The sequence below is a fragment of the Palaemon carinicauda genome, chromosome 10 (genome assembly GCF_036898095.1).
Source record: "Palaemon carinicauda isolate YSFRI2023 chromosome 10, ASM3689809v2, whole genome shotgun sequence".
NCBI lineage: Eukaryota > Metazoa > Arthropoda > Malacostraca > Decapoda > Palaemonidae > Palaemon > Palaemon carinicauda.
The window spans coordinates 113,334,993-113,348,003 of NC_090734.1; the positions used below are offsets into that span (position 1 = coordinate 113,334,993).

Consider the following 13,011-nt stretch of genomic DNA (forward strand, 5'->3'; position numbering starts at 1 on the left):
AAACAGCCTTCCTTGGAATTTGATGGACTTTGCTCTCCTTATCACCCGCTTGCTCAAAAGTTCTAAGGTGTATTCTTCCAGTACGGGGGTGAAGTGTTGGAAGAATTGAGGAAATGGTTTTGGAGCCTCCCTCCAGCTCCATCCGAGTCCGTTCTTGATTAGGCTGTGGGCCCAAAGATCGAAGGTCCAACGATCCTGAAATTGTTGGAGTCTTCCTCCTACCGGAAGCATCTCACTGCTTCGATTGTTCGGAGGACTTACCTCCTTGACCGCGTCCTCCCTTACCCCCTTTACCTCTTGGGGGGTATCTAGAGGACCCTCTACCCTTGGGATGAAAGGTAGTGGTCTGCCTCTTGAACGCAGGGTTGAACACTGGTGACTGGGCAACCAGCTGCTGAGGCACCATCTGATAAGTTGGTTGGGGTTGAGCCACCATCTGGGACACCGCGGTCATGGCAACTGTGGGATGTTGTTGTCGTTGCTGCTGTCTGGCAGGGCGAGAGGGCAACCTGGGTCCTTTAGTCTTCCTCTTAGGCTGGGGACCCTCATCCGGGGAAGACTTCCTCTTCGCCGACATGCCCCACTTCTGGAGAAGGTTTCTATTCTCCGTGGCGGCCTTGTCTACAACTTCCTTGACCACTTCACTTGGGAAGAGGTCCTTTCCCCAGATATTGGAAGCTCTCAGCTTCCTGGGTTCATGCTTTACTGAAGCAGAAGCAAACACGAACTCCCTACATGCACGTCTGGCTTTGACAAAGTCATACAGGTCCTTGACCACAGTAGCCAAATGCGGTTTGGCCATGACCATGTTCATATCCGGGGGTTCTACTATTGCTTGCCGTCGCCTCTAGACAAATCTGCAGAGATAGAGATGCGGCAAGTCTTTCCTTTGTCTCTTGTTCCCTACGCAAGAGAAAGTCAGACAGCTTAGGGAGATTTTCACTGAACTGAAGTCCAGCAATATCTGCCTCCAACTTCCCAACTGAGAAGGTAAAGTGGACTTCCCTCCAGTCCTTATCTTCCGTGGGCAGAGCTAAAGATAAAGGTCTACACTCATCGAGTGTAGGGCAAGGTTTGCCTGCCTCTATTGCCTTCATGACTGCCTTAAAACCCTTTGATGTAAAGGGAAAGGCTAACAAAGCTGGAGCAAGAAAGGTGGGACGTTTCTTGCTAAGGGTTGACACTTTCGAGTTAGTGAAGCCCTTCTGCTTCAGGCTACTTGATAAAAGAGCCTGAGCTTTCTCGTGGTCAGAACCGAAGGAGGTTCTGTCTCCTCCTTGGATGTTGATTCCATCTTCAGACGGACGAAGCAGTCTGGGTGAGACTGAACGCTGGGCCAGAATTCAACTTCCTCTATAAGGACAATCCCCAACTTCTCTGATATGAAGATCTTGCCGCTGGTAATAGGCATGTATTCTGCATACGTCCAGGGATTAAAATCAGAGCAAGGTGGAAGATCTTGAACATTGAGTCTCTTGTGAGTCCCACGGGACGCGGTGAGATGGGCTATTTTTCTTTCCCATTTAGCGTCCCTTTCTTCGTTTTGCTTGCGAAGACTCTACATCATTGCCATGAGACTGGCCATTGCCTGTCTCATGTCATCTGATGGAGGGGCAGAAGACGTAGAGGGTAACGTCTCTGGGGCCGGAACTGAAGAAACAGACTCCGTTTCGACATCATCCTCTTCTTCTTCAGGAGCCAAGGTGGACTCCTCCTCGAGACCTTCCACTAGAAGGTCCTTCTCAGTGTCCTCAGACACCTTCGACATCCTCTCGTCTAGGTGGCTGTCCTTCATTGCGTTGGAGACGTCCATATCTACGGCAATCTGGACGCAAGGGATGTCAGGTCGAGGCTGGGGTATGACAGCTTCCACACCCGCTTTTGGGAACAGCATGGAGCGCATCCGTTCACGAGGAAGGTAAGGTCCCGTGGCGTTCTTTTGAAAGCCACGAACCTATTTGCGCAGCTTCCCTCGTGCTGCATCCCTTGACTCTGCTGTCTTGGGGTCATCAAAAGCCTCAGTAACCAAGGCCTTGCAAATCTTGCAGTTCTGGGGGTCCCAGTACTTGAGAGGTCCCTTGGAAATGGCGCAAGGAGTATGAGCCCTGCACTCTTCATGGCCACAGAAGTCCTTGCTCCTCACGTTGCAGAAGACTTGAAGGCGCTTGGGACGGTCCACCTGTAAAGAGAGGAAAATTAAATGAGTATGCGGTAGTTAATCTCACCTGATAAACTATATGAAATATTATCATTAATATTTTTGCATTATAGCTTAGGATAGACAAGATAAAAAGGAATTAGGAAAGACACATACTTGTGTTTCCTGTCCAGCCAATTGCTGCGACCTCCCCCAAAATTAAAAGTTTTCCTATTCAGGAAACCCAAAGAAAGGATTCTAACCTCTAAGGATAGATAAGTGTAACTTAACACTGACTTTTCCCAAGGTTTTAATAATGTGGGTAAATTGTAACTGATCATCTATCAGTCTGTTGAAAGAAATTTTTTCCTTCAATATAAAGCTGGTCTCAACAATAGACTGTGCAAGGATACACAGGGTATGTTGGAAAATAACTACTGTATAATATATACTATAGTTTTCTGTCTGCAGTAGGATCTATACTGCAAATATACTGGCTACTGTATAATCATATACAGTAGTTTTAGCCAGAATGTTGCCGGCTAGGCTAGCACCCGGCGGCACGATCCAGCCGCTGGGGTAGTGCCTGGCGGCACCGGCCCAGCCGGCGACATGTCGGGCTGGGTTAGTACCTAGGGGCACTAGCTGACAGAGAGAGAGAAAGCATGGAGTGAAGGGTACCTTATTAAATGTTTGTTAACAATAAATAAGGGTGTAAGTATTTAATCTTACTGCCTTCCTCCAAAAGGAGGGTTCAAATGGAAGGGGAGAATGTATCATTCAGGCTTCCATCCAAACATAAACCGTTGCCGGTCACTGCCGGCCGCTGGTATGTGGATGGCAGTCTATGAGAGGACTGAAGAACACTCTACAGAATAGGGGTCTCCCACCGGCAGCCAGCCCACCCGGCACAGTTTTTCCCGGAGCCTTGCGTCCATAAGGTCAGGCTGAGCGACTAAACAGCTGCTATGTAGGAGCCTCGGCCGGCCCCACAACCCGCCGGCAAGCGGTGAGATTGTAGGACGACGGCCAAAGGGTTGCGATGGCTAGGCCGTTGCTAAAGGACAGAGGGGGTAGGGAAAATGGTCCTGCATGAAGTGTGGAAGGAGGCAGCAAGGTTGCCGGCCCTACCACACAACAAAGAAACTCCGTTTCAATATCGGCGCCGTCCTAGGCGGCAGAAGAATATCTATTCTTCAACCTATGGTCTGCCAAATAGAGTTAAGGGGGTGGCGGCAGGCTTGCCACCCCTCTCAACATGGGAGAAACATCGTTTCAGTGCCGACGCCATCCTAGGCGGCAGAAGAATGTCTATTCTTCAGACTAGGGTCTGCCAGCACAGGACTAGTCTTCTAGACCGCAGGGGAGAAGGTGGTGGCATCATACAACCACTTCAAGTGCGGCCTAGGGAGGTCTAGCCTCCTATGCCGGCGGCTGAGGCCAGCAGGGGAGTGACTACTCACCCTGCTGGCCGGCCACCGGCAAAAGACTGAATACTCTGAGGTTCTGTCAAAAACCCAAAGTCGGCTATCTGCCGGCAAGGGAAAGAGATAGAAATCACTAGCCTAGTCAAGCCAGAGTGTCTACTCAATGGCAAGACCAAGATAGGGTTGTAGCCTATGGCTGCACTCAGACCGAAGGAGGGATTACCCTTGAATCTCCACTGGAGACGAGTATCGATTTATATAATAATTCTAGGAGATATCTATCTCCGCCTGAATTGATAAAACGATACACGAGGGTAAACCGGGAACATGTATGAAAGTATAATAAAGCGCCTAGGCTAGTAGCCTAGTGCCAGACGAGATTCGGTTACCTTAATCGCCGAAACTCTTTCATATACGATCGATGAAGAAGAGGAAATATATGCAATCAATATATCTTACAAGTATAAATTGCGTAAATAGCTTCATATTTAAATGCTATTACAACTAGGAATGTCGTTTATATCATGCATGAAGGTAAACTAAAGAGCGTAGGCTAGGAAGCCTAGCGCGGGCGAGGTTCGGTTACCTAAATCGCCGAAACTCTAAAGAATACGATCGACATAATATAACTTCCTAGAATATTATAACTGAATAGCTTCGTAAATATTCATGCTATTAAAGCTGGGAAAGTCGTTCAGACTGAATAAATAACACATGCGTTATGAACGACAGTGCCCATGGCGCCTCCGGTGACGGCGAAGCTCTAATTCTTAAAATTAATCTAATTTCACTGTGAGGCAGGAGCTAAAATTTATACACTGTAAAGATCAAATACTCAACTTTCCAGAGGCAGAAGAGGCTGGAGATTGCATGATAATCCAAAAAAACCAGAGCGTAACGAAAGAGCAACAGGGAAAATCACCGTGTGAGACCGCTATAACTACTGTATAGGAATAGCACGCTGGGTTGACATACAGTGCCATCTAGATACTCAGTAGTAGTACGGGAGGAAGGGTACCTTGATAACAGCTCCCCTTCTATTTTTGCCACTTTCCCCCTCGAAGCGAAAACGCTATTCGGGGTGAAGATTGCTATGTGTCGTATCAAGATATACGTCCCCTGATTTATGCAATATCCTTAAGAGAAATTTTAAGGATATTCGCGCCAGGAGTTAGAATTCTGGAGACCTAAAAGTAAATTCTCTGGGAATATCACTGTAGTCTAATATCCCTTAGGAAGCTACTTATAGGAACCTTCCATCAGGAAAACATGGCTTGAGCCCAAAAAAATGATTCACAACAGAAAAATATTTAAGGTTAAGCTTGGTTAGGAGGTATGAAGGACATAACTCTCCTTGTCATAACTGGTTCGAACTCATAGGTAGTCAAATTCATAGGTAGTCGAATTCATAGGCAGTCGAACTCATAGGTAGTCATGACCGCTCCTATTCGGTGCTGATTTGACTCCACGGGGGGAATATGTGGACTATGCCACTTTGTAAACCTCCATGTCAGCTTCCTGACTGAAGTAAAGGCGATCTTTACTGCTCTAAAAGTTCTTATCCATGAGTGACTTCTTTTTATCTTTTTCTGAGAGGCTTTATAGCCTGTCTAGCCTTGAAAGGAAGTACCAAAGTCCTGTTTAACCAATGGACGAGAAAAAAAAAAAAAAAAAAAAAAAAAAAAAGAGGTCAACTTTCGATTCATTAGTTGGGCTTTTATTCTCAAGACATCATGTCCCCCCCAAGGATATGAGAAGTCAAGATTCCTCTGACTGGGGAGGGATGCTGCGTACTGACACCACACCATTCACACTGAGGATATTTTCCTGTCTACCGGAGACTTCATTTCTCAGGACGGGTAATATTTTCCCAGAGAAAGAAAAAAGGTTCTGTCATCCAAAATCTGGTTTTGGGGATGAAAACAAAAGGTGTGGGGTTCTGGTTAGACATCTGACAGTTACGAGTTGGAGCCAGCTCCATTCCATATTCTAGTGAATAAACGGGCCCATACAGAATTTTCATAACCTAATTTTCCTGTCACAATCTTGAGTCTAGACAAGGGTATAAGTTAAAAATTGTAGTCTTCATCTAGAAACTAGAAAGGTAGTATCTTATAGATCTTCCCTGATGTAGGCCTGGCAGGGTTTGCGGTTGGTACTACACCAGAGATTTGGGTACCCAAACAACTGTTCACTATTTGCTATGCCAATTACAAAAATAAAATAGGAAGGGGGACAGATCCAAAGAAATTCCACCTCCTACTGTAAGGCTGGGTGAATTGGAAACTTGAACCAGGTTCTTTGCCTGCCCACAGCTGGTATTAGAATACTCTTGAGGAAGAGAATATCTAACACCGGGACTAAAGGACATAGTTTCCCACCTAAACACCTACACAGTGGTATATCTAGACTAACCATGGTAAAGACAGAAAATGGGACGTCCAGAACAAGCGATCTCAAATGTTCAGAAAATGGACTTCGCCCAATTTTACTACTTACGCACTATAACGTCCACTCCCTACTTGTAGTAAGTCCAAGTACGCACCTATTACTAGTAGGAGCTATTGATCCTGCAGTTTTTACCTTCAGGGGGAGAACTTTCTCCCTTGGTCTGAGTAATTTGAACTACGAGATGACTGTATCTTATACATGTCCCTCTGTAGGCGCTGAGGGCCAGGCATACTAGTTCTCATCTTTCTTCTTCCTAAGGTAGTTTTTTCCTATCTAGCGATCTCAGCTATCATCAACTCTACTTCTGTCTGAGAGAAGAGATAGGGAGAATTCACCAAATCCGATTTTCTCAGACTTAACGCCTCTCCAGGGGTAGTTGCTTCGAGCATCTGGCTAAGATTGCATAACATCTTTTAAAGGCACAGTTTCCCCAAAAAAAAGAACAATCCAAATTAAAAGGAATTCTAGGGTTTTTGACCCTGCTCGTGACAAATCTTCAAATCAATGTACAGCATTATGATCTTTAAGATCTTCTGTAGTTGCATAGTGGGACATTGCTCTAGGGTCTAGACCAATGGTCTAGCTATGAACAGGTTTGGATCGCGGACATTGCTGCTATTTCCATGTTCATCCTTTCTGTGTCTGAAAAAACAAGAGGAAAATGTAGATACATCCTCTGTCTAGGAATGGGAATGGGCTCTGAAAGGCCAAGAGGGTGCAAATAAATTTCTCTGCTCAGACAGGGCCAGAGGTGGTAACCATGAGGACCTATTGGCTTCAAGAGAATTCCCAGAGGCAAAAACCTCCAAGTTAAATAGGTTTAGCGTCTCTTTAGTTTTTCTACAGAGTATTTGTCCGTAATTGAGTTCAAGATTCTGTGCTTGCAACCGAATCCTGTCTCCCAGTTTTTTCTCAATGACAGATTTCTCTAGAGGAGATACTGTCATATTTTCAAAGTGACGGATGAGGCTCCTAATACTCACCGCTTGAGGCATCTGTGAAACCGACATAGAGGTTCACGATGTATGTGTTTGCACAGCAGAGATTCTTCAAAATCAGAAAGTTTGGCTCTAAGAAGCTGGTGAGCATGTTCTGAAGAGCTTACTTGCATATGAATAGGAGAGTGTTCTCTAAGCAGAGGGAGCATGCAAACAAGAGATCTATCAACTTACAAGCAACGTGTAAGCAAAGAGGTGCATGCTACGAGTTGAGTGCTCTCTAGGAGCGTAGATGACCTGAAAAGTGCTCAAAATGAGCGCACATGCCCAATGAGGAGTAAGTTCTATTGATGAGTGTGCATACACACGCACAGTGCAGAGAGATCCAGTTGAAGAGTGCGAGAGTAAGAAAAGTTTCTAGGTTCCCCAAAGAAGACTGAATTCTTTTAAAATGAAGGAAATTTTTCTTCCTAGGATGTAATACTGTAATATTCATACTGACAGGAAGGGAAGGAGGTTTCTTGGGGGAGTCAGCAATGTTCTTATCCTGTCGGAGAGAAGCTCTCTTCTTCAACCTTTAAAGATGGCCCAAGTTCGGAGATTATTTATCTGATGAGGATGTAGCTGGTAAGGGGCTAGGTGGCAAAGAAGGGCGTGAGTGCTTCCTTGAAGTTGAATGCACCTCTACGGGCAATGATAGCTGTTCTGCTACTCCTGCAGGAGAAATTAATCCCGAGTACGATGTACGTTATTTTCCACAGGTGCAGCATATAAAGTAGGCTTCAACAGTGGTGACTTTGCTTTGGACAAAGCTAAAGCTTGAAGTAGTCTCCCTCTGGAAGGGATTTCTTCCAGCATTAAGGACAGCTGTAACATCTTTATGGCAACAATGTCATCTGAAAAAGTTTTGTCGTCTTCTTTCTTTGCATTCCCTCTGGAGGAGGGCAATGGAAAAGAATCAAAAGCCTGAGTTATAAAAAGGCAAAAGGAAAGAGAAGATATGCAGCATATTTCTTTGCCTTAGCAGTAGAACACAAAAAGGAAAAATATAGCTTGGTTTTATTCTTCCTCTTCTTGCTGAAGTCCTGCCACTAGGAGACCGACCACTTCCTACACCCACTCCTAGCAAGGGGAATACTGCATAAAGTCTTGCCCTCTGCAAGCAGGACAAAAAGAATAGAAATCTACATTAGGCTTGTTCATAAAAGTCCCACAATCCCGTCCAGGAATTCCAGCACAGGACAGTATGCTTACTCGTGGTTTTTTCATGAACTGATAATCTGATAAGAGTAAAGAAAAATGAAATTAATAAGTCACGTCTATTGACTGAGACTACGCAGAACTACTTGGTGGTTGAAGTCAAAGTAACTTCTCAATGAGCTGGAAGGTGGGGGAGGGGATTTCCCAACTACCAGCCAGTAATTAATGTACCAACAAATTATAAAGTTTAACAGTCAAGTTTCCAGCTTGTTGAAGTCATACTCCTATTAAGGGACGAAGGTTTGTATCTATGAAGAACACATTTTTTGGTAATTTAACAGTTAGTACAAAAAATTACTGGAATTATGCAGAATTTAAGTAAAAAAGTAAAACAAAACTATGATGAGATTCAAATTAATATAATATCCAAAACTAATGTGTATTTTTCCTAACAATACAAACCCTATGCTTTTTATAGAGATTATCTTTCGGTGAAGCAGGAAGACTAGCCTTAAAGACTTAAATGAGGTGGCAACTACCTAACGCGCTAGTTAGTGGGGGGTAGTGAGACATAGTAGAGGTTGGCAGCCCAGCTACCCCTATCCACTCACACACCAGTGTGTCTGAACCACTTTTGATTGCAGGCAGGAATTTCTAGGGGGACAGGTGATGGATGCCAGGAAGAAGAAACACGCATACCTAGGAAGAGAAAAATCTGAGAAATTAGTACAATGGCCAAGTCTGTATTGGAAGGAAGAGAGCGGAGATATCCGTTCTCGGTAAAGCCAAAACAAAAAGTGGTTCAGACACACTGCTCTGTGAGTAAATGGGGTAGCTGGCAACCCCGACTACCCTTCACTAACCCCCCTAACTAACAGGTTCGGTGGTTACCGTCTCGCCTAAAAGTCTTTATGTCTAGTCTTCCACCTTCGCCGAAAGATAATCCCTACAAATAGCGTAGAATTTGTATTTAGTGTCGGAGCAACTAAGGCTATATGTACTGTACCTGTATAGCATAATAATCCTTAATGCTGAACTCTATTCCAGCAGCAGATGCAGAGTCACTTTCAGCTTTACTATTAGTGACTGATGAAGCATCAATATAGAGAGAAAACATGCATTTATCTTTTTTACTTTTGAAACCTTCGTGAAGTTGACTGACCTGCAAAAATATATAATCTTTAAGTATTAGACAGATCATAGTAAGTGGCACTAAAAACTTAATCATTTACTTTTCACAAATAAATTTCATTGTTTTCTCATTAAGATGTTAAACCTAAGATTTTTCTAACTCTGATTTTAACAGGCCTTGGACCAGCCAGAAGGATCTGAAAATACTATATAGCTCACTGGTCTGGTGAAACTACTTTATAATAATCATCATAACTCAATCTTTATCTTATACAGTAAAAGATGGATGAATATTATACTAAAACTAAAGCCGTCCCATACTGCTTAAGGGGACGGTCCGCCATGTCTTGCATTTTTCTAATTATTCACAATACACAATTTCTATAAATGTTTTAAACAAGTATAATACCTTCATCATAAATATATTTTAAGTTTTTAATCAAAAACCTTTTGATTTATTAGCAAAAATCATGATTTTTATTAAAAATTTAGATGGCATTTTCCCCACTTATATGACACCAATTGTATTGAGAATCATATCATAAAAACTTCTTCAGAAACTGAATACTTCTGTGTGACAGAATTTTGATTTTCCTTTTTCTTTTTTTTATTGATTTTTTTAAATTTTTTTCGTCTAGACGCAAACAATCATGGAAAAAAAAAGGAAAATCAGAATTCTGCCACATAAAATTATGGGATTTTTATTCCTCTTTCCAATGGTATCTTTCTATCTAAAACTGAAAAACACGAAACTGAAGGGGAGCCATTATCAAGGTTACCCTTCCTCCCATACTATTACATGACTCCAAGATGGCGCTCATTCCTTGTTTGGTAGCGATCTCACACGGTGGTTTTCCCTGTAGTCTAATGTTCTTGATCGTTCTTGAGAGGATTTAATATGAAGTCTCCAGCATCTTCTGCCACTGAAAAGTTAAGTATTTAATCTTTACAGTGTATAATTTTCAGCTCCTGCCTCACAGTGAAATTAGTATAATTTAATGTGTTTTATGGAGCATGGCCAGTCACTGGAGGCGCCATGTTGGGTGCTGTCGTTCGTAATGCATGCTTTATTTAGTCAGCAGAACGACATTCCCGGTTTTTAGCTATAATGAATTATAGCTATTTAGGCACAATTATACAAGTGAAGATATGATTATGCATACAAATTTCCTCTTTCTCTTGTGTCGATCGTATATGTTAGTTTCGGCAATATAGGTAACAGAGATCTCGCCCCGCGCTAGGCTACCTAACCTAGGCGCTTTACAGTAGTATACTTTCATACATTATCCCCGTTTACCCTCGTGTATCGTTTTATCAATTCAACAGGAGACAGTATATCTCCTAGAATTAATTATATAACTCGATACTCGTCTCCTGTAGAGATTTAAGGGTAATCCCTCCTTCCCTCTGAGTGTCGCCATAGGCGACAACCCTATCTTGGTCTCGCCATAGAGTAATACACTCCAGCTTGACTAGGCTAGTGTTTCCTGTCTCCCACCCTTGCCGGCGAGTATCCCGGCTTGGGTTTTCGACAGAACCTCAGAGTATTCAGTCTTTATGCCGGCGGATGAGCTGCAGGGTGAGTAGTCATCCCCATGACGGCTTATAGTTGCCGGCGTAGGAGGTTTAGCTTCCTTAAGCCGCACCTGAAGTGGCTGCATACTGCCGCCACCTTCTCCCCTGTGGTCTAGAAGACAAGTCTTGTTTCGGCAGACCCTAGGCTGAAGAATTAATATTCTTCTGCCGCCTAGGATGGTGCCGATATTGAAATGAAGTTTCTCTCCTGTTTGGAAATGGAGGCAATCCTGCCACCATCTCCTAACACTTTCGGCAGACCCTAGGCTGAAGAATAGATATTCTTCTGCCGCCTAGGATGGCGCCGATATTGAAACGCAGTTTCACCCGTTTGGAAATGGCGGCAATCCTGCTGCCATCTCCTAACAATACATACAAGACCCTTTCCCTGCCCCTCTCTGTCCTTTTACGATAGCCTAGCTATCGAAATTCTGTGGCCGTCGTCCTACTTCTCCCCGCTTGCCGGGTAGATTGTAGTACCGGCCGGGTTCCTACTTAGGCTCCGGGAAAGATTGTCGGCTGTAATGGCTGCCGGTGGGATACCCCTTTGTCTTTGAGTGTTCTTCAGTCCTCCCTTGGACTGCCTTCCACATCCCTGAATCCGGCAGTGCCGGCAACAGAGTTTGCGGCTGGGTGGAAGCTTGAATGATTCATTCTTCCCTTCCATTTGAACCCTCATTCGGGAAGAAGGCAGTAAGGTTATATACCTACACCCTTATTTACTGTACATACATTAATAAGGCAGCCCTTCATTCCATGCTTTCTTTCTTTCTGTCGGCTAGTGCCGCCAGGTATGCCGCCGGCTGGACCGGTGCCTCCAGGTACTAACCCAACCAGTAGTATGCTGGTTGGAGTTGGACCGGTGCCGCCAGGTGCTAGCCTAGCCAGCAACATGCCGGCTGAACTACAGTATATGATTATACAGTAGCCAGAATATTTGTAGTATAGTACATACTGCAGACAGAAAATTATAGTATAAAGTATACAGTAGTTACTTTTCCAACATACCCTGTGTATCCTTTCACAGTCTATTGTTGAGACCAATTCTATATTGAAAGGAAGTATTCCTTCAATACACTGATAGTAATCTGTCTTACAACTTACCCCACAATATTAAAACCTTTAGAGAAAGGTTAGTGTTAGTATACACTTGTTCTAATCACCAGAGGTTAGAACCCCTTTCTTTTGAATTTCCTTAATAAGAAAATTCCAACATTAATATTGGGGAAGGTCACAGCAATTGGCTGGATGGGAAACACAAGTATGTGTCTTTCCTATTTCCTTTCTAGCTTACTATCCTTAGCTATAATGGTTCAAATATTAATATTTTGCATAACTTGTTTATCAAATATGATAAACAACTGCATACTCATTTATTTTCCTTTCTTTACAGGAGGAACCCAAAATGAAGTGTGAGGTGATCTTCTGTAACCACAGGAGTAGGAACTTCTGTGGTCACAAAATGTGTAGGTCTCATGCCGCCTGCACCATTACCACCAAAACCCTGCGGTACCGGGACCCCCAGAACTGCAAAGTCTGCTTGGCCATGGTGGCCGAAGGTTTCGACGACCCCAAGTCAACAGAGTCGAGGGATGCAGCACGAGAAAAGCTGCGCAAGTGGGTACGGGGGTTCCAAAAGAACTCTCTGGGACCGTACCTACCTAATGACAGGATGCGTAACTTGCTGTTCCCTAAAGCAGGTAGTGAAGCTGTTGTGCCCCCAACACGACCTGGACCTCCCTGCGTCCAGATTGCCATCAAGACGGATGCCAGCGAGGCGTGAAAAAATTAATAAATGTTAGGAAAAATACAACTTATTTTTCATTGTTATGCTTGCATATATTTTTAATGTATTGTTATATTTTTGGTCCTACCCATCGTCTAACAACATTTTTTTTTTGCAGCACGCCCTACTCTCTGTAGGGTTTGGAGAGGCAACTAGAAGTTGATTCAAGAAGTGGCACAAGTAAAATAATTGGAAGGGTCCTGCATTATCCTGCACCTATTTATGTTGCTAGACAGCTTGGTAAAAAAAACTTGTATTGTAAATATTCCTGTCCTGCTACATGAGTCACTTCCCAAACTTGTAATTGACGTTAGTATTTTCTGAAAGTGACCAGTGACCTACCTAGAGTTTTAGAAAAAAACATTT

At 43.6% G+C, this 13,011-nt stretch overlaps 1 protein-coding gene across 1 annotated transcript in view; it reads right to left on the reverse strand.

The window, feature by feature from the left end:
* The window catches only part of LOC137648188 (DNA helicase MCM8-like), a 122,388-nt gene that overhangs the window by 73,815 nt on the left and 35,562 nt on the right, over positions 1–13,011 (reverse strand). The window contains exon 5 of the mRNA XM_068381116.1: positions 9,160–9,315. Coding sequence (XP_068237217.1) covers positions 9,160–9,315 — 156 coding nt within the window. The remainder of the gene's footprint in view (positions 1–9,159; positions 9,316–13,011) is intronic.